Genomic DNA, 25304 nt, shown 5'->3' with positions numbered 1-25304 from the left:
CATGGTATGGTTGTTGGTGCCAAACAGGCTGGTCTGAGTATTCAGAAAATGTTGATCAAATGGCATTTTCCCATAAAACCATGTCTAGGTTTTACAGAGAATGAAAAAGAAGATCTGGTGGGAGCTGATATAAAAACAACGCTATCAAATAACCACTTGTTTAAACCCAGGTATGCATGAGAGCATCTGAACACACGGCATGTCAAATCTTGAAGCAAGAAGTAACAGTTTGAGCTGGAAATGTTGGTCTGATAGTGTTGCGGGTATTTTCATGGCACACTTAGTACCAACTGTGTATTGTTTACACACTATAGCCTAGCTGAGTATTGTTGCTGGACATGTCCATCCCCTTTCGATCACAGTGTTCTGATTCTTTTCTCAGCAAGATAATGCACCATGACACAAAGCTCAAATCATATCATTCTGGTATCTTCAATATAACGGTGAGTTCACTGTTCACACAGAGCACATTTACGGGATATGGTAGAACAGGAGATTCTCATCATGGATGAGCGGCAACTGTGTGATGCTATCATGTCAGTACGGACCAAAATCTCTGAGGAAGTTTCCAGCACCGTTCAATGGGTCAAAAAGAAGTTCTGAAGGCATTTGGGGATCAAGGCTAGTACCAGTAAGGTGTACCCAATAAAATGTCCATTGAGCATATTTCCAAATCATTTCTAAGTTTTTTTTATAGTATTAAGTATTTCTGTCTCACCATTTTTAGACTGAACATGCAACTTCAGATTTCCAAGTAGTGCACTCTCACTCCTCACAGATTGTATCACTCTATCTCCACCTCAGCATTTATCTGTTGACTCTGACTATTTGTATAAAGGAGCTATTTTGTACATATGCTCCAGTCTCTGCTTCTGAATAAACTCCACATAAGAGGAGAAATGTCCCTTTTTGGTTTCTCTAGAGTCCGGAAGCAGTGGGTGGAAGTGAAAGATAATGAGGCATCCAGGGTTTCTTGTTTGTTATGTGAAGATGTGAGCAGATGCTAGTATGGAGTTCAAATACTACAGAAGGTCTGATGAGAGTCAAGTCTCAATATTTTTAAAGTTTCTTTAAACAAGAATCTTATTGTCCAATAAAAAATGTGAATTCTGTGACACAACTCCAGTCAAAAGACAGAAAGGAAACATCCCCATCACAGTGTTCGAGGTTAAGAAGAAACACACATTCCCACATGGCCTAATCTCAATTTGGAATAAAAATCTTTATTTCTTTTAGATTCTGCTACAAATTGCAGTAGTTTATTAGCATGCATAGTTTCACACAGTTAAGACAAGTAAAATCACAACTCTTTCTTCTTCTTTTTTTAAACAGCATGCATATACCCTCACATCCATTCACGAACAGTCTACAAATAATTTAGCTGTCCCAACAACTAAAGCGCATTTCACGCAGTCGTTTTGAAAATGTAATTCAGTGCATCAAATTTCTGAAAAATATTGCATCTACTTACCAAACTGGATTAGACTCACAAATAATGTTTGTAAACTTTCTTTGGCTTTTTTTTTTTTTTACCATAAAGAAGCTTCCACTGCTTCCTTGGAAATATTAATAATGAAGGTAAGGAAGCTGGTACACTACATGGACAAAAATATTGGACCACCTACCCATAGCTTCATCTTAACAAGACATATTAGACAATTCTCCAGCGTAGTGGGGACTGTTTGGGTAAGGCCCCCTTTTTTTTGTTCCAGCATCAATGTACTCGAAGCAACGTCCATAAAGGCATAGCTGGTGTGGGAGAACTTGCAGAGCTCTGACCTCAACCCTGACAAACACCTTTGGGTTGAAGTGGAATAGAGATCGCGACCAATCACACACAAAAAATTATTCTTCACCCTCATAAACACAAAACAATAATTTTGAGCAAAGTGCAACTGAACTATATAAAATCAAAGGTTAATTTATTCAAATAAGTCATTATCAAAGAAAATGTGCTTTGTATAATCTAAATATATGCCAATCAAGTGCATTTAATTCAATTAGATTCAGTTAAATTTATCATTTGACTTTGTAACACTGTAGCAAAATTAGACAGAAAACTTACGTATTACTTATAGTCAGCATTTCGAACAGAGTTAGAGTGGGAATTAAGAAATGGGATTTAGGTGTAGTGTATAGGTGGCCCAATAGCTTTGTCCGTGCAGTGTATTAAAGATAAGCGTGTGCCAGGAGGGAGTTCGAGAGTGAGGTTGGTCGTTTGACTGATTTTGAGGTATTAAAGGTAAAAGTGTAAATGTTGCACCAAGTGAGATTTTTCAGAAATATTTTGTTCACTCAGCAAAACTCACAAAGAAACTCAAAATTATCAAAGCTCGCTGATGATAATAAAAGCACTAACCCCATCTCTTTACCACCTATAATTTACCTCTTTGTTGATCCCACGCCTGCACAGTCAGGCGTGGATGATTTCTCAGTGTCAAAACATGTTTTGTGTATTCTGAATATACTCGCAGAAGTAATTCAGAAATAGCAAAACACAGCATATATATAAAAAGTAAGGCCTATCTTCAAGATTAGCAAGTTGCAGTTGAAAGAGTCCGTCAGTCTTATGCACAGTGGCAATGACACACACATAAATATATATGTATAGTCTATATATCACAGTAAAATAGGTATAATGTTATTAAAGTCATGAGAACTGTATCGGTGCTACATAACATATACCGAACAAATACTGGGTCACGATAGTCTCCAGTGACATAACACATGTACAGCATAAAGTGGAAAGAAACAACAGTATGCACAAAACACAAACACGCTGCTTGACAGGGGTCACGTAACATGTTTCTATATTGCCATTTGTATTTGTGCTTCAGATACACTCGGCATTAAAAAAAGGAATGTGCTGTATGAGTTCGGGTGTTTGCTGGCTTACTGCTGCTTCTTCTTAATTGCTACAATTATTAAAGTGTAATGACATGTAGTTTGTAGGTGAGCAAAACAGCTTCACCCATTGAGTCAGGAGAAAAAGCACATCAACATTAGAAATGTTGTCGTTAAAGGAAAATACATTTGTAAAAACTACTTTGCAAAAGTCAGAAATGCAGCTATTGGTTTTGTTTATGCTCTTGGAAACAGCAGCAGCATATTATTCTTAACAGTGTTGCTCCTGACTGTAGTCGTCAGCATTTGTGCTTCAGCGTGGCAGTTTCAGGGCAGGGTTTGATATGTTTTCTTGTTTTGTTTTTTTGCTGTCTTCTTCATTGACAGATTCAGAAGTTCAAGCTTCATCAGTATTCTGTGCTACTTGCACTTCTTTTCCTCCAAAACCCAACAGAGAATCCAGGCTGTCGTTTTAGTTCTCAGCCAGGAACTCACCGAGACATCATCCGCACAAATTCTGAAAATTAAACAAAGGAGAGATTATTCACACAGTGCAGGACCTCCTGTGGTGGCCAAAACGGAGCAGAACTACAGTATGGTTGTTGGAGATACTGGAGCACAAGCTGACCTTGCTCAGTAGCAGCAGAATATGAGAAATCCAGTATTTGCTTCAAAGTCCTGAATATATTTATATTGCTTCAAAAAAAAAATGTCTTAATGATATCGCCAGAGATCGTGTGCTGCTAAATGAGCATGACTTGATCTCTAGGCCATGCATTAACTTGGGTATTATTACTGCCAATCTATCTCTGTCAACAAAGAAAATATGCAAGTTAAATGGTCAATGACACATCGGCTCATGAGTTTATGTAAGAGAAACTCAGTTTTTGCCCTTTATTTTGTACTGATGATGTCATGGGGCTAATAATATGTTAGTCTGAAGATAGTTGGGTAAATATTGGGCTCAAACAAGATAATGATCACTGGATTTCATACAGCTATGTTTAGCATTTCTGTGCTTTTTAGCTTTGTTTTGGCTACACAGACTAGCACTTTGATTTTTCTTCCTCTAAAAGCTGAATGAGAGGAACCCTTGAAGGTCTTTTTTTGAACTGAGTGGCTTCTTGTCATATTTCATGGCCTTCTTGACAAGATATATCTTTATTAATATATACTGAGGTGTCAAAACTGGTGTATACAGGTGATACCTTTAAATATTGTCTTTATGGGATAACAAACTGCTGTGAGCCACTCTCACATCTCCAGTAGCATTGTTTCCAGATGCAGCAGGCAGCTGTTTTCAGTGGTAAAGCGCCAAATGCTAGCCACACCACTGAGATGATGGAGCGTTAAGCAACTAAACAGACAGTATTTGTTATGTCTCCAGATTTATTCCCTGATCTCCGTTTGGTTCTTACGTGTAGTTATGGTTTAGGTTTTGATTTTTTATTTATTTTAGAGTGTGATAAGCCTCCAGCTTTTTGTTATTTGTGGAGTTATTAGTTATTTGCACGTTCTGTGTGTGCGTGTTTTACTGTGGCTGTTGCCCAGCTCCCTGATTAGCCTTGTGTATATAAATAGTCCTGTGTCCCCTTTCCTTTTGCCATTATCATGCTCTGTGTTATCACGTGGTATTTATTTTTTCTTGCGTTTCGACTTGTTTGGCACTTTGCAACAGCCAAAATAAGTCCTTGTCCTTGTTTAGTTCTGCCTCTCTGAGCTTTGTGTTTGTGTCCAGCACACGTCACATTTACCCTTGATATCAGTTTGCTGTGCTATAGAAAAAAGCTTAAAAAAAAAAAGCTATAAAGTTCCCAGTAGAAGACAAAAAAAAAATCAATTAAAGTTTAATAAAGATATCAAAAAGCAAAACTACACATCAGGTTGAATCAGTCTGCAGGTGTTACCAGGGCTTGTAAAAGTCATAATCGCTGATCCACTTGCATGCACACGATGTTAAATAAGCACTGGATACATACTAATACTACAGGATCCTAAAACAGAGCTGAACTTGAGGTTTCAAGTAGATCTGAGTAGACCCCAATTCATACCGTCTATGAGAGCAATTTCTAAACCTCATTTCTTTTTCTACCCAATTATATTTGCTTCCATATCTATTTTTAGCTTTAAAACAATTACCGAGGCACTCGAGCGCATAACCAAGTGCTGAGTATTCATATTTATTCTCTCGTCAGCCTCATTAGCAACCTAATGGTTCTCTCCTGCCTCACGTCTTCTTGTACGTTCTTTTCTGATCTTCACCCAAAAACCTGAAATTATGTATCTCTAAGTTTAGTAACACTGCTGAGAACAGCAAAACAGCCTTAAATTTTCATCCCCGGCATCCTGCTGTATATATCTTTCTCTCTGTGGGTAATCTATGAGGTGACATAAACCTTTGGCAAGGAGATTATCTGAGACAGACCTACTGCTTCATCCCCTCACCTCACTCTCAGCATGGTATTGGTATATAAGGCAGACACATAGTGGGATTTTGCTTATACGTGAAATAGCTGTGTGCGTGTGTTTCAGAGATAGACTGAAGGTTGAGAGAGAAGGACAAAAGCAGAAAAAAAGGTTATACTGTGTTCACAGACATACTTCACAGTGTTTTCTACCTTCAAAGTCTACATGTCCATCTCCGTTGATGTCGATGTCTCGCACTATTTCCTCCAGTTCTCTGTGCCCAACCTAGAAAAGTCAAGTTGGCGTGACAGTGTGAGCTTCTGTGGCACAAAGGTTTAAAAGCAGACAGGTTGGACAGTGATGGATGGAAAGCTACAGGCACGAGAGCAAACTCTCAGCAGCTCTGTACCTGCTGTCCCAGAAGTTTTTTCATGGCCTCTCTGAGTTCTGCAGTGCTAATCTCGCCGTCACCATTAGTATCGAACTGAAAATGGGAAATAAACACATTACTAAAAACAAAAAATATTTATTAGTATTAAATGAAAATATAGCATTGAAAAAAAACCCGCCTTTCCTTACCTCTTTGAAGGCATCCCTCAGCTCCTTCACCCCTATCATGTCTGCTGTTTCAGCCAGAAGTTTGGGCCCCATGAGTTCAACAAAGTCTTCAAAGTCAACATGTCCTCCCACTGATGGATAAAATGTCAGCTTTTATGAGCAAAAACTGGCAGAATTTTTTTCTTCATTTCAACATTATCATATGAATAGTAATGGTGAAGAGTAAACTCTAATTTTAAAGGGTCAGTTTACCCCAAAATCCTGGCAGCTAGCACAATTTATCAATCTTTTTGTGAAGAATACTAGGATGTCAAATGTCAACCTTTTAAACTTCCAAACAAAGGTTTGTGTAATCCGGTTGTGTTACGGTTCTGGGTCAGTGTTGACCCAGCATTTTGAGTTTCTTATATTTTGGTTTATTTTTGCATTATGGATTGTTTCCTGATGTTCTGGTGCTTTGTTTATTGTTATTATCATTATAGATCTGTTTCTGTTCTTGGTGAAGGATCAGTTCTTTGGTTTTGGGTTCTCATGTGTATTGCAGTTTCTGTTCAGTGTCTGGTCTGTCTCTCAGTGTCGTGTCTGCATCTTTATTTAGTGGTTTCTGGTTTCCTGTTTTATTGTGAAAGTCTTTGTCTTATGTCAGTGTGTGCAGCTTCGCTCCCCCTGTCTCGTTAGCCCTGATCTCTCCCAGCTGTGTCTCCCTCCTGTTACCCATTCCCTGATTACCACCCTGTGTATATTAGCCCTGTGTTGTCCTCAACCCAGTGTCGTGTCGTACCCTCAGATCCTGCCTGTGTGTTCCAGTTAGTGTTTTCATGTTTGGTTTCTGTTTTGTTGGTGCCAGCAATAAAGCTGTGGTTTTCAGTTATATTTCCGACTCAGAGTCCTGCACTTGGATCCACATCTCCACCTTCCCGCACACAGAGCCCTGACAGGTTGTGATTTCCTGAAGGCTGTGCAAATCTTGTAGCCAGAACACACAAGCTGAGTGTCACGTTCAGTTTACATTCACCATAAGGTAAGTGCATTTGGTTCCATTACATAAAAGAGAAGACTGATATCTCTACAGCCAATCTCTCCAAAACTGGGCAGCTCTTATCAGAACAATCTAGATGGATAAGCAGCACTACAGGATAAAAGAGGTGAAATCTCTCTTTCAATTTTTATGCATATTTGGCAATGAATCAAGCACACAGGCACACTTCTAACTTACAGTTCATGTTGATCTGCTGGCTCAGTTCTATTAGCTCCATCTCTGTTGGCATGTATCCCATAGTTCTCATGCAGTTCCCCAGGTCTTTACAGCCAATGAACCCATCTTTGTCTTTGTCAAACTCCTTGAAGGCCTCGCGCAGCTCTGAGACCAAGTGAAATTAAGTGTAAATGTGACAAAGATGTGTTGAAAACTTCTTCAGAATACTGTAAAATTCACTCTTTATTTTTACTAACAACATAGCATACCATCCATTTCTTCTGGCCTCAGCTCTCGATCCTGTGGAGGATCATATTGCAAGTTAGTACCCAAACACTGCTGATATCTTAAAAAATCAGGCCAATTCCCAGCATACAAAATGACACTGTAAAAAAAGTAAATTGGCAACCACAGTGCCACAGAGCGCCACGAGCTTTCAGTTTTCACTCCAGCTATAGAGAGAGAGAAATTATTAGTGGGATCACACAGTTAATAAAACATTGAGTCTTCTATTTATAATTAGGCAGTGGGATCAAAGTGAAATAACAGAAACAAAATGTATGGCCTTTGTTGCAGCAGAAAAGAATCAGAGCCATTTTCTGTGTCTTTAGAACGGATGTGTGCGCAATGAGTGAAAATTGTTAGTATTTAGTGTAAATACAGAGACTAAAGGAAGATGTTAATATGAAATAATATGTGTCAGTCCATTGAATTAGAATAACTAGTCTCGACCCCTGTATCCTTTAAGAAGTCCCATATAAGAGCTCATCATCAGAACAGTCGCCCGCACTGAGGATTTCAGCATTGCTCTTGGCTTTAATACCAAGACCTTGAGTTGTGTTGTCAGCTGCTGGGAATAGATGAAGAGAAATAATCACCATGTGAGTAGCATTTCTGCCGCCGCCATAACCTGTCCTAATAATCCTCCATCCAGCTACAAAATGCATCCATCCTCATGCATAACAGATGCTCACATGCCCTTTCAGCATTCAACTTAAATTATCCAAAAAAAAAAAACGTCTTCTAAGCCCGACTGCTCTTCAATACATGCAGGAAGTGCTGACATTACAGTAGAAGGTGATTGCTACACACATGGGATTTGGTTATTGTGCATGTACTGCATTGTGTGCTATAATCTCTCTTGGCATGCATGCACATGATATTTTCTGGACTTACGTACAGCCTGCCGGCTCTCAGCGAAGCCCTTGCGTAGAAAGATGCATGCAGGCCCCAGTACGTTGTGCATGTTGGCTCCATTCTGGGCCAGGGCTACTAGTGGCTCAAGATAGGCCCCCCCAGATCCCCCCTCCTCACAGGATTGCACTGCTTTGTAGTTCTTCTTCTGGTCCTGAAGAAGTATCCGGTGGGTAGCCGGATATGGATGAAGAGGCAAAGACAGGGGTAGAGAGTGTGACTCAGTTTGTTGAGGTATTGTTTCAACAAGGAGCCAACATGGAGATGGGAAGAAGGGAGGGTTCAGAGGAGGATCATAGATGATAGACATATGTCTGTCAGTCATTGGAAAGTGTGGAGTCAGGTGAGTCATGACAGAGGAAAGGATCTCAGCGACAGACAAGTGGGTGTAAAATATAGTGACAGAGCAACTGATGCCATCTACGTATAAATCCATCCAGCAAAAACCATCCTGCACAGCAGAACACTGCAGAGCAGGATGCAGGCCTCTTTTCATGTCACAAAGCAATAGCCTAATGTAAATAGTGCCTATCATTTTTTAATAGTCCTCACAGGTTATTGTGATCATTTTTGATTCATTACACAATGTGGTTTGACTTTAGTAGCTTTGGCCATTGTTTCCAGTGATTACGATAACACTGCACTCACCACAATTGCCGAGATGTGGGGAAACAACAAGTCCAACTCCACACACTGGTCACACTTAACTCTGATATCAGTTTTTTTGCTCTACAGGGATGAATTGTGATAATAATAATAGTAGTAGTAGAAAGCAGTTGCATGATTGCTCCCCAGATCTTATCACAGAAAATGGAGAGTGCAATATTATCTAAGCAATGGCCAGAACTAACAAAATAAGACCCACGCTCTACTAAAATCAAAGAATTTCTTAATATTTTTTTCTACAAGAGTGTTTGTGCTTTTGACTGACACAATTTATTTTTAGATTGCAAATCTGTAAGCAGTAGTTCATTTAGTTCAGCACGAGGTCAAATAAGGGCATTTAGAGTGTTATAGTGAGTTCATGCAAGTCAGCTACAGCACTGTTGCTGGGATTGTTACTTAAAATTACCCAGAAGTGGCTAGTTTTCTGTTGTTTTTTTTTTTGTTGTTTTTTGGCGGGTTTGTGCACATTATAAAACAGTTTTCCTGAAGGTGATGCTGACGTTCAGCTAGCCATTTAATTATAATCACCAATTAGCCAATCAACCAGGGGGCGAATGTTGTTCTCTCACATCAGTCATTGTGATTACCGAGAGGGCTACAAGTTTATTAAAACATTTTTTTTTTTTAAAGCCAAATAAGGTCCAGAAGGTCCAGCTGCAGACCAACACAGCTCAGATTGCTATTTAAAAAACAGAGTCTAATGTGCATTTTGGTGAAGATGAGATTAACTCATTTTAATGCACTAATATGTCTTATAAAACATGTCACATTGGTCTGGTTTTGAATTGCTGCACTTTAACATCCAACTCAATGCAGGAATTTAAAGCTAAAAGGTAGAGAAGTAGACGTTATATCACAACGAGTTACCAGCGGACCATTTTGCTGTTGTTTTAAATCTTTCTGACATGAATTTGTACAACATTCAGATGCTTTATACTGTCAGCACAAGACATCTGCATGCATATGCAATGAAAAATTAATATGCATGCTTGTGCAATATGCACAAACACACACTATTATGCGCTCTACAAATGACCTTCACACTCCATCTGTTACCATGCCAGTCGTCCTGCCCGTTTGTGCATTCCTACAGTTTTCACCACAGGAGCGGATGCCCACTGGGTAATCTGACCAAGTGATGCATGGAGCGGGGCTGTCTGTGGCTATATTGTGCCAGAAAAGTACTATGAACACATGCGCTAGCTTTTATATAACTAAAAAAGAAAATACACGTACACATGCACACACATGCACATACAAGACCAAAGAAAAATCTGAAAGGATGTCAAAGAAACGCTGAAGTCAAGCAAGAACTTCTTCAGCACTCCAACCAATTTTTGCACAGATGGCATCAACAGTTGCTTGTCATATTGTTCTTCCTCAAGGATGTGCAGCTGGCGCAATAAAGGAAATTCTATTCGTGGGTCTGTCTCCCTGCTACACTGACAGTCTATTCAAGCATACGCTGATACGTGAAAGATGTAAATTAGATGTATTAATAAGCCCAAAGACTCTGAGCCAGTGAAAACAGCACACCTGTTTGCAACATTTTCATTGCCTGATCGCATCCTGCAGGTGCTGTTCAACAAGGTAGCATCTTCACCTGGCTGATAAGGTGGTGTGCAGCCTGACTGACCTTAAGTGATGTGATCCTAATTCACAGATGCAGTCGACAGGTCAACCAAGAGAACTGACCAGCCCCTTGAACCTCTATGTGAATACATGCACTGATAAGGAAAGAGAAATCTTTCTGAAGTCCTTAAAAATGTCAACGTGTAAATGCAGACTGAGTTTTAAAGATCAAAACTAAAAGCTCCTGACTTGACTAAAAGTACACAAGAGACGAGCTTTAATCTTAAATTATTCTGCCATTATTCTCCACACAGCCTAAATGTAAAATATCTAACAGTACGCCAGCTCAGTCAGTGCAGATCCAGTCAAATAGCCATCGGTCAGGTTGGGGACAAACCATTAGAAAAACATGCACCAGGAAGGAGGAGATTCAAGGAGAATGAAAAACCTCAAAGCGGACCTTACCTTCTTGGTGAAAATTTTAAGCGACTTTACAGAGTTGCCCATTGCAAAAACAAACAAACCAAAAAAAAAAAATCTTCCTGTCTTATGTTTTCTCTCTAACTGTGGCTGTGTTAGTGAGCCTGCATGTAAGTGCACGTGTATGCATGTGTGTTTGCAAGTGTTTCCAGGCATGCATGGGAATAAGAGTGATTAGAAAGCGAAAGAGGGTTCAGTGGGTCATTGACTAATAAAGGAAGACATTTGGGAGAAGGCAGGGAGAAGAGCAGGGATATAATAGGAGGTACGAGGGGAAGAGGACGGAGAGGAGTGTGCAGGGAGGACCTGGAGGCAAGGACACTGGAACGAGGGGGAGGGACACTGAGACAAAGGGAGGGAAATATGTAAACAAGAATGACGGACAGGTCAGAAAAAACACAAAGATGCGCAAAAGAGAGGAAGCATGCATGTAATCAGCTCGAGATGCAAATGCCAGAAGTAGAAAAGAAAGACTGCTTATTCATTCTATCCTCTCTCCTACTGTGTCTTCCCTCCCTCTACCCTTTCTCTCTTCTCTCTCTGTCTCTTTTATCTCTCTCTCTCTCTTCTTTCTCTGTTCGTCAGTCTGTCTCATGCTCTTTTCCCCCTCAATTGCTCCCCCAAGTCCTGCTCACCCCACAGTTCTAAACCATCTATACGAATGTGACAGAAGAAGCTCGTTCGGACAAGCATATTACCTTCCCCTGAGCAAGATGCTGGAGACACTAATCCAAACATGCACACACGCACATGCACACAGAGACACATCTCTCTCCCTCTCTCACCCTCTCTCTCCCTCTCTCTCTCTCACTCGTACACACGCTCGATTAGACACTCTTGGATGTGGGGCTGTGGAGCTAAAAATATAACACCCACTCTCTCTTCCCCCCCTATTCCCACCATTCTACCCCCAGCATCCATCCCTGCTCTCTCTCCCTCTCCCTGTATGTGTCGACCACACACATACACACATAGACGTAGAAGCATCACAAAGTCACGTTAAGCTTGAAGGGCTCGGATTCAGATCAAAGCTAAAATGTGCAAGAAATGACACATGGATTCTGAACCACCGCGCTGGAGGATTCAAATCAGTGTGTGCAAATGCAAACACACACAGACGGAAAATAAATGCTCTCTCTCAGCCTGTCTTACACACACACACACACACACACACACACACACACACACACACACACACACACACACACACAAAAGCATACATTTGTTGTCAGGCACAATGACCAAAAATGTGGCTTTCTAAAAATGAAGCCTCTGTAAAAACAGTAGTGAAGATGAAAATGCATGCAAATGCAAATGTGGGCTAATTAACTGATCAACACTTTGTCCTACTGGGCTTCACATTTAAAGCAAATGCTGTACCTTTTATTCCAGGGTGCAATAAAAACGTAACAAACAAAAATATAAGCTTAAAGTCTGATCAGTTGCTATATTTTAGCACCTAAAAGTAAGACAATAACAACTTCAAGTGCTGCTCTTAAGTTAATTCACTCATTTCATTTTGTCTCACTATATGTGTTTCCATACCATTTTGCATTTACTCGTTAGTTATTATTGACCTCTGGTTCTCTTCCACAGTGTTTCTTCCTCCCCTCACCCCTAACAGCTCACGGGAGATGGCCGCCCCTCCCTTAGCCTGGTTCTGCCGGAGGTGACTTCCTCTTAAAAGGGAGTTATTCCTTCCCACTGTCACCAAGTGCTTAGGGGGGCCATCTAATTGTTAGTGTGTCCTCTATTTTTTTGTAGTGTCTTTACCTTAAAATATAAAGTGCCTTAAAGGGACTATTGTTGTGATTTGGTGATACATACTGTACATATATTGCATAACTTTAAAATGAGTGTTTATTGCAGGAGTTTTAAGTGAGAATTCAGACATGTTCTTATTGACATGTCCCTCTTAAGTAAAAGCCCTTCCCTCTGAGGCATATTTTAAGGTATGTAAACAAGTTCTGCCTTAAACATTTATTATTTATGACCAGTTTGGGTTTTTTTGCACATGATAAAATGAATGATTATTTCTTAAAACCAAGCTTTTGTTTGATAGCAAATCTAATTATGTTGGTAATGTTTAAAAAGAAAACTGAGGAGAAGCTTTTAGGATTTTGGTAGTCATCATTTTATGCAGGAAAAGTTCTTCTTTCTGTCAGCAACATCCACTCCTGAGGTAACTTCACAGTCGGTCGCTGCAGCACTGACGTGCATCAATATTTCCCCCTCCTGTTCGACCTTGTCTATTCACTGATGTTCTAATAAACATATTCACGCCCAAGTTGCTTCACATCTAACTCCCATTCAATATCTGAGCGGCTCCTCTGCGTTGTTCCTTGGGTGATTCATCCAGCCTCTCACCACAGGCTCATTGTGAACTTCAGAACACATCAGACGTCAGACACAGGAGCCGTCAGCTCTTATAATGTCACACTGTAGTGTGCACGAGCATGAGATCCATCCCTCTCTCTCTTTTTGCTGTATCCTTTCCCTTTTCCATCATGCTCACTCTCGGATACTTTACCCACTAAGAAGCATGTCATTTACTTTCTTTGATATTAGTATCAGATGGTTATGGGGTGACCATTTATCAAGAGTCTACATGCACGCACAAGGCAGGAATCTAAATCAAACAGGAATATTAATCATTTCCTTTGCGATTTATTTGAGATTTGAGGTCAAACATAATCCTGTTTCATCCATCCTCGGCCATCAGCTGTGTTAAATGAGCTGAGAAAAGTAGGAGGGTGAGGGAGGGGACTGATGCAATAATAAGCTCACATGAGTTCACCAGCCATTGTCCTCTAAAGCCACCGAGTTAATATTACACAAACAAGGAGACTGTGACCACAGACTTCATGTGTTCGTTTGTGAGTTTGTCATCAAAGGACATCCGAGCAGTGAAAAGACACGCAGTGCGCACTTGCGTCATCTTCTTGTGTTTGGGTTGAGACGTCACAGTTTTTATCCTGCAGCTGATTCATTCATTGGAGTCAGATTATAGTCAGTATTTAAGTATTTTTCTTACAAACATCTGCTTTTATGTGAGAGGAGTTAAACATCCAGTGTGTCAGCAGGGGAAAAATATTCATATGTGTCTTTTTATTGCATGTCAGTTATTGCTGATTTTTTTTTCTCTCCCTCTGAGTCATTTATCCCTTCTAGTCTGTCTCGCAGTCTCTCACATTGATTTTCCCTTTCAGCCTCAGGTCTGCATCAATATTTAGCATCATCACATGGGCACACATGCACTCACACACACACACTTCATAATGTAGCATGTGCATGTGTGTGCACGGGCCTCTAATCCTCATCTCAAAAAAGGGTTTACCTCCGTCTTGGAGATATAAATATACCTACCATATGTCTAAAAATAGCTTTGTATGTTCTAGATATGAAGGAGGCGTATGTTCTTTTTATTTTCACCCTGATCTTTCTTCTCATTTTACTCATTTGTGCTCCCCCACCCCACCCCACCCGTAGGCACTCTCCTTTTATCCCTTCTCAGACGTCACCAAGGTCACTATGACCCAGGTCAAAAAAAGAAAAAGGAAAAGGAAAGGAAGAGAAGGAAACATCAGTGCGTGCGAATGCAAGACGAGTAACAGGAAGTGGAGTTAATCTGTGTTTTAAGACCTTTTCCTCAGATTGTCTTTAGACTTTTCAGGTGGGAGCGAGGAAGTGAGAGGTGATGAGCGTTTGCCTGATATAACAATCATCAGGTCTGCCAGTAAAGGCGCTCATTCTTCCTATTTTACATCCTTTGTCCCCCTCATTTATCAGATTCCTCCCTGCTTCCTTCACTTTCTTTTTCCTGCCCTTTCGCTTCTCCTGGTTCCCTGATGTGACATTCTCCCCCCACCTCACCCCCTCTCTCCCTCACCCACACACTGGCAGCTCAAAAACCTTGGTACAAATGATACTTGCTCCCTCTGCTGGTCAATGCACATCCTTCAACTATTATTATAGAAAAAAAAGAGATTTCTCTTCATAATAATTTCTCATCACACATCTTTCAATAACAGTTCCCTACTACATTTCCACATTTCCTGCGAGAGTTTGCAGAACAAGGTCACAAAAACCGAGAGCTGTAGTTAGGCTCTTAAAATAGAAACAAATTTTCTACTGGGACGTAAAAGTGCTCTGTCCTCGATCAAGGTGTCCTTTTAAACCCGAATGGTTCAAAGGCCAGAATGTGCTGGGATAATGGGAGCTAATTACGGTGCACGGATGCTCTAAGGATAGAAATTTTGACATTAAAAGCTGAGTGAATCAATGTGCCACAATCTCCCTATAACAAACAATCCGCAAAATGCAAACGGCAAAACACATTTGTCCTTATTCTAACCCCCACACTTGCCTCTGTGATCATCGTGAGTCATCACGATTCACGTATTAAAATGTGAATTTTAAGATGATGGCTTGAAAAAACATTCACCGTCTTTCTCAATCAGGTAGCGCACTTGCAGAAGCCTGAATATTTTTGCCAGGACAAAACAAAAAGTAATAAAAAGGGAAAAAAACACCCTGCCCTCCTCCAGTCTCTCATAATCAGGTCTTGTTGGGCTATTTTTAGCCTTCTCTACATGCAGCCAGTGTGTTCTGTTAGGATTGTGTGCAGATCTTGATGTTACATAAGAAAATATGAAAAGAAAGAGTTTGCAGGGAGTTTAATGCCTCATTGCTGGACCCGGTGTCAAGCTGCCACATCCCGATTTAAGAAGTACTAAAGGGCATACTATGACGATTGTGTTGTCAAATAAATGAAACAGCTTAGGTAAGACGCTGAGCAGGTGCAAAAGAAGAAATAAATAAATAAGAAAGCATGCCTGCATAAGCCTTCTCAGCTTTCTTCACTTTTCGTCCTCACACATGCATCATTCGCTTGCTGGCTCCTTCACACAAACACTGATGCACACAGACTCACAACTAGCTCGCGTCCACTCACAAATTCATTTTAGCTTTTGACGGCCGTGTTTGGCATGACTGAACTTCCGGGCGATATCACAAAACAAAGCACTTTGAGAATTTGTTGATTTGCTTCCAAAATCAGATTTAATTACAGTAGGTATGCTGGTTTGGTAAGCCTGCATTTTCAAATTACATTTGTAGCTTTTTATACTTTTTCTAGCTTTCACAAATGTAATTCTTCCTCACTGTTCCCCTGAATCAAAAATCTGAATTTTTCCCATGTGGGATCTAGGCAGAAAATATCAGATCTCCTTATTCTATGCACATCAGCAGCTCTGGAGACTTTATATAGCACACCGCTGGATGGATTTTGCCTCACTGGAACCCCTAAGACTGATTGAAGCTCTGGCCTGGATTGAGGAGTTATTTCTAGAACACATTAGCACACTGAGAGGTAATTGTCTCCTCTTTAGCTTTTTATCATCCAAAGATGATAAAGAAGGATTGTAAATGAAATGAGAAAAAAAGATGGGGTGGGGTGGGGGGGTGGGGGGTTGAAAAATCTAATGTGCAGCTTCCCAATCTGTCTGAGTAACAGGAGGAATTTGGCACCCTTTGTAGAAAACTAGTTTATTTGGAAGTGAACAGGTGGTGAAGTGATGCAGCCTGCATTTGTCACTCACCACGTTATTGGCAAATGTTACGAATGATATCTCTACAAACGCTTCACTTACCGTTGTGTGTGTGCGTGAGACACACGGGCTCTCATCACTGAAACATTTTCCACACAGGGGGGTAATCTGATCCCCCTGCTGTCACTCAGGTGACAGCAACAATGAAAGTGACTGCATTCATATCGGGATGCATGAAAGACTACAGAGAGCGTGGAAGTAATGGATACCCAAAACAAACAGGAGCCAGATTTGGACTGAAAAGATGCATTCATTTTTAATCTGCCCAGAACGGGTGACACCCTGTCAGTCCAGCCTCACCTTCATCTCACCTGTGAAACCTGCTGCTGAATTTCAGCAGCTCTTATGAAATGCATGTATGCTGCAGTTAATGGACCAAACCTTTGCAGCAACGAACAGGAACCCAGAAGTAAAAATATCTGAATATCTAATCCATCCATCCATTCGCTTCCGCTTATCCTTTTCAGGGTCGCGGGGTGAATATCTAATCAGCAATGTTAATTTTATTCATTTAGGATTGTTTTATTTATGTCCTTTTATACTGAAAGATCTGCTGTGACCCTGAATTGGATAAGAAAAAGACAATGGATGGATGGATGGATGGATGGATGGATGGATGGATGGATGGATGGATGGACTTTCAAAACATTTTCTTTTTTATCTGTGAATGGAGATGGTCTGAATGTGATACACATGTCCACACAGAACATGAAGATCCAGTAGTGCAATCCAGTAAGGACCTCAAAGTGTGCAACCCGCATCACTTTGTAAATAGACTCAATTTTGATCTTTGTGGGGGAATAACAAGTGCAAATAATTAAAAAAAAAACAAAAAACGAGTGTTCCAGTTTCTTCTGGTTAATGAGTCTGCTTTTTTTTTTTTTTATTCATGCTGCTACTGAGGAGTAATACAGCTTGATATTTTGCCCTTTGCATTATGCTACAACAAAACTCTGCAGACTTAGTGTTAATGTCGTAACAAGACATTCTTTAATTTAACTTAAAAAGATTTAGAAAACTTAAAGAAGGTCAATCTATAAATTAATTCATAGATTTTTCACCGTTTGAGCCTTTGATCAACTTTCGAACACTTTCGAAGTTTAAATGTTCTCCCCACCCCACAAACCTCCTTACCTGCCCAAAAACTGATTTCACTATTGGATGAAGACTGGAGTCATACTCAGAGGATGCTGCGTTCAGTCTTTTGGTTTTGCGGCTGGCCGCTGGCCGGACAGGTGCGCTTGTCGCAGGTGGGTCTGAGCTGAGGCTGGATGATGACCCGGTGACGACTCTCTCGCTGGACTCGAAGAAGAAAGCTGCATCGTCCTGGTGTTTTGGATAAGATGGGGTTGGTGAGGTTCTCCTGTCGTGTCTGGATCCGCCCTGCGGATGCGCAGCGGGAGGCACCTCACCTCGAGTGGAGTCGTGGTGGTGATGATGATGATGAGACTGTTTGGATCTCGAGGACCTGATGTGCTGTTTCTGATGCCTGTTCATCCTGTGCCCCACATCCTCCTGAGTGTATTTTTCATCATCTTCATCATCAGCCAGGGTGGTCGGCTGCCGGTGAGTATGACTTTTCGGCGTCCGATGATGGTCACTTAAATGTCGAGAGTCGGCATGTCTTGGTTGGCAGAGAGGTCTCCGCACACTGGTCTCGCAGTCTTCCCTCCAGACCGCGTCCTCGCTGCCTCCAGCTTCGGCGGGATGATTATGGTGAGAGCGGTGGCTCCTGTGAACGTGGGGACCGCGATCCCCGTGGGCAGACCTGCGGTGGGGCCCCGATGTTCTAAGCAGAGAGGTGGTCGACTCGCTTTTGGGAAGAGATGAGCTCATCGTCCGCACTCGTTTGACAGGCGAAGTGAAGCTGAGGAAGGATGAAGGTCAAGCAAAGGAAAAGAAGGCAGTCCTCCGCTACGTGCAGGTGTTCAGCCTCAGACGGTGGGACTCCGCTCTTTAATCTACATCCACGCGCTCGATCAGCACTTGGCAGAGCGCAGAGAGGAAGTTGGAGCACCTGAGCGAGAGAGTGGCAGCAGAAAAATGTAGAAGTTGAGCTCTGTCAGCTAGCCGGTCAGTCACGGGGGGCTCCGCTAAGTTTAGATGACAGCACTGTGTTGCGCTGCCGCGTGTCACATGCGGCAGCAAGTTCACTCCGCTCCACGTCACTACACATAATTTCACACGTAATGAGCAGCTCGATTAATTCTCCCCCCCCCCCCTTTTTTTTTTTTTTTTTTTTTTTTTTTTAAACGAGCAGTTGCTTGGACGTTTCTGCTCACGTTCATGTTTTACATACAGTGGATGATGTATCAAAATCACAAACATCGACGGAGAAATGTTATTAGACCAGACAGCAGTCAGGACTTCCAACAAGTGGCTTCAGTGACATTAACGCGAGTGGACAGTGGTCATTGTTTTCAAGGACGGGCAAGGTAGATCCTCTGTGTCCTGCAAATCTGGAACTTTTATCGAACACTTCACGAGTTAGAAGCACTTTTAAGTTTGAATTAACGCTGATCCCCCTTGAGACACAACACAAAGCAACAGTAAAACATGACAAATAAAATGACAGCTTTGGGGGGAAAATACTTTAAGTGATTCTTAAATTATTCTTTCTCCAATCCTTCAAATCAATGCAGTTTATATAATTAAACCAATTTGCAGATTTAGGAAAAGACTGGTGTTAAATCTCTACTATCTCGCTATAAAAAAGAATATACCAAAAGGGTGTTAACTTGGGATTTTCTCTTTTTTTTTTCGGTAACATTTTATGTATGTTTTATAATGTGAATTATCTATAGGTTGCAGATGTGTAGGGGAGATAAATATGCATATGCAGTGAATCAGTTTTCATCACTTGCTAACAACAAGCAAACAAACAATATACTTGCATAATCTGGGTGTGATGGTGTCAACAGCATAATGGAAAATCTGACTGTGGGTTACTCACAATAATAACAGCAAAATTCAAATGAAAAAAATGGTGAAAACAAAAATAATTAATTAAATAAATAAATAAAATTAAAAGCACATAACAGCGTCAGTCTTGCCCCATCTGCACACCCAGGGTCATAATTCTCACAGCAGATGTCTGGGGATGCAGGGCAAAAGTAATGATGTTAATATACGCAGCCAATTAGACACTCGGGCTCTCACAAACTGTGCTCACAGAGCAAAGCTGAGATTTTGCCCTACTCTCTCAGGGGAATTTTTGTTCTACAACATCTGTGTCCCTGTCTCCACAGCTCTAGGGAGAAGCAAAGTGTCTTCACTCTGCTGCAACCATCCCCCCGACACACACACACTTCAACATGGGCTCGCTTTAACTCCTCTGATACCTTTTCGTTTCAACTGTGCATCTTAGCAAGCGTGGGTCGATGTCACCGTGTGCTGAGCCATTATTGTGTCGTTCTGTAAAAATCAGCAGCATCTTTAGTCTAGTGAGATGACACTCTGATGTAAGAGCTTTTAGCAACATTTCTATCAGAGCATTTCTGGAAGAGGTGTGAATCATGTTGCTTTCATCTTACCCCCTTCTGCTCTTTTTTGCTCTCCCCTTCTGTAGACACTGAGCTGCAGCAGGGGACATTCAGGCCTCAGGCTGCAATATGGCCCATTTATTGTACAAAACAGGAGGGCAAGATGTGCAGCACAAAAACAAAAATATACACATATTGCAACACAGAGACAACACCACAAATAAAAATTAAATTTTTTAAAGTACATCGATGAAGTTATATAAAAGAAAACTTACGTGTTTTTTAGACTTTTTGAGGGCAAGTCACTTTCTATTTTTACATACCCCCCCAACCCATCAACTCTCACAGGGGTCAGATGACCAAACTTTCATGGCAAGTGCTGCAGTGCACACAGCTGCTGCCCTGTGTTCATAAACTGCAAATTCATAATAATATATATTAAGAATATTCTAATATTCATAATATTCTATCATTTTCTGGTGAAAGTACATCAGAGTAGCACTCTTTGCAAAATAAATCTCATTTTAAGACTAACTTATTTGCTTATTATGGAGCTTTATAGTTAAATTAAATGAACATTAAGATTGAGATGCACAGTGCAGTCAAAAAGTATTTTTCCCATGTTCTTTGTTTTCACATATTAAAAAGCTATCCCAAAAGCAAAAACTGCAATCAAGTGTTTGTGATGACTGGTGAATAGTCTTTCATATGCAGAGGTGTGGACTCAAGTCACATGACTTGGACTCAAGTCAGACTCGAGTCATTAATTTTATGACTTTAGACTTGACTTGAAAAAATGTTCTAAGACTTGTGACTTGACTTGGACTTTTACACCAGTGACCTGGGACTTGAATTGGACTTGAACCGGTTTACTTGAAAAGACTTGATATATCACCCCAAATCTAAAATTTAACACACATATTATATAGAAAGTGTGCACCATTAATTAAATTCATTCATTCATTTATTCCAACCACACTCCGTACATATGCATGAGCTGTAGCACAGCCAATCAAATTAACCAGATTTTTTTAAGAAGAAGAAAAAAACGCTCAAAAATGCTGCGAGGAGTTATTTTTTTCAGGTACATAAACTATGAAGTAGTCAACAAAAAAACGAAATGCAATATGCAAAACATGCAAGAGGAGAATCACAGACAGAGATGGAACAACTTCCAACTTTGTCCGACAGTTGAAGTTGCATAAAGAACAGTAGGTTCTCTTTTGCTACGATGAGATAGCTGACTTCATCTAACTTTGTGATGTCAACTAACTTTAATGTGTATGATATTTTTGTCATGCTATTTTAAAGCCGGTCCTACAAGCGCATCCAAGAATAACATGCAGCTTATCTCAGAATTGTTGGTGAAAATTATTCTTGGAGCTAAGTTTAATTGAGCTGCATTTTATAGAGGTGCAATTTCACAATTTGTGTATATTTTCTAAGTTCACTATTTCGTCATGTGTTGAGAAAAACAGAGATTTAAAAATCACATGGTCTAATATTTACATTTAGCATATAACTGCAACATTCTTTTTTCTTTCCTTTTTTTTTAAAGACTCGAAAGGACTTGAAATTCAAAGTTTCAGACTTGTGACTTTACTCGGACTTTTAAACCATTGACTTGAGACTTGACTCTGACTTGAGGATAAAGACTTGAAACTTACTTGAGACTTGCAAAACAATCACTTGGTCCCACCTCTGTTCATACGACTGTGGAGGAAATTTGGATCACTCTTCTTTGCAGAACTGTTTCAATTCAGCCACATTGGAGGGTTTTCGACCATGAATGGCCGGTTTAAGATCATTCCAAAGCATCTCAATTGGATTTAAGTCTGCACTTTGACTAGGCCACTCCAAAATCTTCATTTTGTTATTTTAGCTTTCTTTTTAAAGAGGCAGACTTGCTTGCATGTTTTTGCTCATTTTCTTGCTGCATAACTCAAGTGTGCTTGAGCTTCAGGGTATGAATGATGGCCGAACATCCTCCTTCATGATTTCATATATTGTATAGCAATTGGTTTCAACCAATTGCTATACAACAGATCATCCCCAGACCATCACACTATCACTACCATGTTTGACTGTTGGTGTGATGATCTATTTGTGAAATGCTGTGTTAGTTGAAGATGTAACGGGACTCAAACTTTCCAAAAATTTCAACTTTTGTCTCATCAATTCAGGAATATTTTCTCAAAAGTGATTGGGATCATCAAGACCTTTAAACTCACCCATGGATGCTATTTTTGCCCAGTCACTTTCTGTTGAATTATGATCACTGACCTTAACTGAGGAAATTGAGGGTTCTTTTGTGACCTCCTGAATGAGTTGTTGATGTTGATTTGGGGCGACCGTGGCTCAGGGGGTTGGGAAGCGTATCTTCCGGAAGGTCGCCTGTTCGATCCCCGGGCTCTCTGTCCTGGTCGTTGTGTCCTTGGGCAAGACACTTTACCTACGCCTACTGGTGTTGGCCAGAGGGGCCAATGGCGCGATATGGCAGCCTCGCTTCTGTCAGTCTGCCCCAGGGCAGCTGTGGCTACAACCGTAGCTTGCCTCCACCAGTGTGTGAATGCGAGAGTGAATGAATAGTGGCATTGTAAAGTGCTTTGGGTGCCTTGAAAAGCGCTATATAAATCCAATCCATTATTATTATTATTATGTGCTCTTGGAGTAAGTTTGGTAGGCAGGGCACTCCTGGGAAGGTTCACCACTGTTCCAAGTTTTCTCCGTTTGTAAAAAAAGGCTCTCACTGTGGCTCATTAGAGTCCCAAAGCCTTAGAAATGGTTTTGTAAACCTTTCCAGACTGATAGATGTAAATGACTTTGTTGTTCGTCTGTTCTTCAGGGTTTTTTTCTTTTTTTCTTTTTGAAGTCTTTTAGCCTGCTTTACTCTGTCAGACAGCTTCTATTTAAGTGATTTATTGATTCAACAGGTCTGTGCGTACTCTGGTCTGGCTGTGATTGGTGAAGTTGAAGTCAGCTTAGAAAAAAATTATTATCCACAGTTTATTCATGATTTCAAAAAAGGAGATTTACTTTTCCACACAAGACCAGGCAGGTTTGGATAGCCATTTCCCCTTATTAAGTGAAATCAATTTTTTTTTAAAAATGCATTTCAAATTTGTTTTGATGAAAAGTGTGTGCGTGTGACAAAAATGTAAAATAATAAGAAATCAGGAAAGGCACAAACACTTGTTAAAAACACTGTATCTGTTTGCCAAATAGATACGGGGACTGCCAAGCACTACAGGTGAAAAGTAGCCTTTTGGCTAACTCCGAAATATTTACATTGATATTAATATAATTAATATACACTGTCCATTTTAAATAAATAAATTCAAATTTGAATAAGATTTAGAAAGTCAAGAAATTAACAGACAAACTGAATCTCTAAAGGGGATAACAATCTTACTGCATCCTATACTACAACTATACTATACTTTTCTAAACATTTTTTAAAGGATTTCTTTCCCCCTGAATTGTTCCCCCTTATTCAATATGATCACATCAGGCATCCTCATTAACATCACCCCTTGGCGCATTTTCATATTACTGAAAGATTAATCAGCTGGGTAAATAATTCACCAAACTGCAGCTTAGGGCCTACGATACGAACAAAGAGTTCCTTGATCTGAGTCATCAAAACATTTCATCCAGGGAACAGCCCGAGGAAACGTAATATCAACACTAAAACAATACAATCGGGGACATCAGGCAGCCTCGTAGAACCCAGGAACTGATAATGTGATAAAACTCAAAGTCATTTTTAAGGTGGAATTATGTTTGTCCAAACTGTTCATCAGACTCCATTGTTGTTACTTGTCAGGAAATATTCACGTCAATTCCCACTCACTTGTACTCAAGCCCATCTTGGAGACAATTCAAACATATTTCCTCTGTTACATTGTCATATCCAGTTTGCAGCTTGTGTTTGGCATGTGTTTGAGTCAATGAATAGAAGCCAATATGAGAGAAATATTCTACTGGGCAATAGAAAATTGGTCAGAATTTGACATATGAAACATGAAAGCATGTATCCAACCTGCCTTGTATCAACAATTCAGTCTGCTAATGGTGGCCTAGTGATGTGGGGGATATAGCACACCTTTACCTCATTAATACCAACTGGGCATCATTTAAATGCCACAGCCTATCGAAGTATTGTTACTGACTGTGTCCATGACCATCTGTACCCATATTCTGATGGCTCTTTTCAGCAGTATAATGCACCATGACACGAAGCTCAAATGTCATGTTATTTTAACATAACAAGGAGTTCACTGTACTCAAATGGCCTCCACAGTCACCAGATATCAATCCAGTACAACATGAGAGGACAAGAGCTTCATGGGCAGCTGACAGATCTGCAGCAGCTGTGTGATGCTGTCACATCAATATGAACCAAAATCTGTGAGGAATGTTTCCAGCACATTGTTGAATCTGTGCCATGAAGAATTAAGGCAGTTTTGAAGACAAAGGGGGCTTCAGCCTATTACCAGCGAGGTGTGTCTAAAAAAGAGGATGTTGGGTGTATGATGTCATATTTCCCTCAAGCCGTACCACGCACTAGTTAGTTAATTATCCTTTAATAATCCCCATAGGAAATTTTCTTGTCTGCCTTTAAGCCATAATAAGTATTAAGAACAGTGGGCAACTGTGCGTATCGTCCACACACAGCTGCCCACACACTGTGCTCAGGGACTAACTTCAGCTTTGTGCTTTGGTCAAGGGAACTCTGAAGGCAAATTAAGCTTTCATATTTTTCAAAGCATGAAGATTGCATGTACAGTCCTTGCTGTGAGGCAATAGTGCTAACTACTAAGTCATAGTCCTGCCACTGTTGATAACTTTTTGTTCATGTGCATTTTGAAAAAGACGCTTTGTTAAAGTCCAATGTCCTCCAACAGTAGAGTCTGTTGTTCTTATTGGTTGCAACTTGTTTCCAACTATTGGAAACATATGGTCCCAATTTGTGATCTGGTTATTTAAGGCAAATGCTTTCACTTTCTTTCATACTTGGCAATGGCAGTTTCTTACTGACTCACTAAATCAATGGGAACATTCAGCATGGGAACCAGACGCTCAGTCATACATCTGACGAGGTAAAATGTTTAGTTCCTGGAAGGGTTTTGTTCCCCACAAGTGAAGCATTTCATGAGCAACACCACTAATATGAACTGTGTTTGTTTGTGTCTGTTTTACTTATGCATTTCTAGCAGACTGCTTGACAAATTTTATATTAGTCAGACAATTAGTTATCCAGTTTCTGGTGCCAAAACTAAACCAGAAAGAAGTTTT

At 40.4% G+C, this 25304-nt stretch overlaps 1 protein-coding gene across 4 annotated transcripts; it reads right to left on the bottom strand.

Annotated features, from left to right (window-relative positions):
* Positions 1-1203: 1203 nt before the first annotated feature.
* On the bottom strand, positions 1204-18707 carry cabp1b (calcium binding protein 1b). 4 transcript variants are annotated; one of them, XM_085168320.1, is made up of 8 exons: positions 17659-18707; positions 8184-8351; positions 7273-7303; positions 7025-7168; positions 5830-5939; positions 5660-5734; positions 5463-5535; positions 1204-3361 (listed from the first exon to the last, which is right to left on the bottom strand). In XM_085168320.1, the coding sequence occupies exons 1-8, from the start codon at positions 18358-18360 to the stop codon at positions 3336-3338; spliced, it is 1329 nt and encodes a 442-aa protein (XP_085024446.1). In that variant the 5' UTR covers positions 18361-18707; the 3' UTR covers positions 1204-3335. The 4 variants fall into 4 exon arrangements, with proteins under 4 accessions (XP_085024446.1, XP_085024450.1, XP_085024447.1 ...); XM_085168324.1 differs by lacking the exon at positions 17659-18707 and adding an exon at positions 10892-17637; XM_085168321.1 differs by lacking the exon at positions 8184-8351.
* Positions 18708-25304: the final 6597 nt, after the last annotated feature.

The sequence above is a fragment of the Neolamprologus multifasciatus genome, chromosome 7 (genome assembly GCF_963576455.1).
Source record: "Neolamprologus multifasciatus chromosome 7, fNeoMul1.2, whole genome shotgun sequence".
In the NCBI taxonomy this organism is placed as follows: domain Eukaryota; kingdom Metazoa; phylum Chordata; class Actinopteri; order Cichliformes; family Cichlidae; genus Neolamprologus; species Neolamprologus multifasciatus.
The sequence above is the reverse complement of the archived record's forward strand: the minus strand, read 5'-3'. Positions and strand labels throughout refer to the sequence as shown.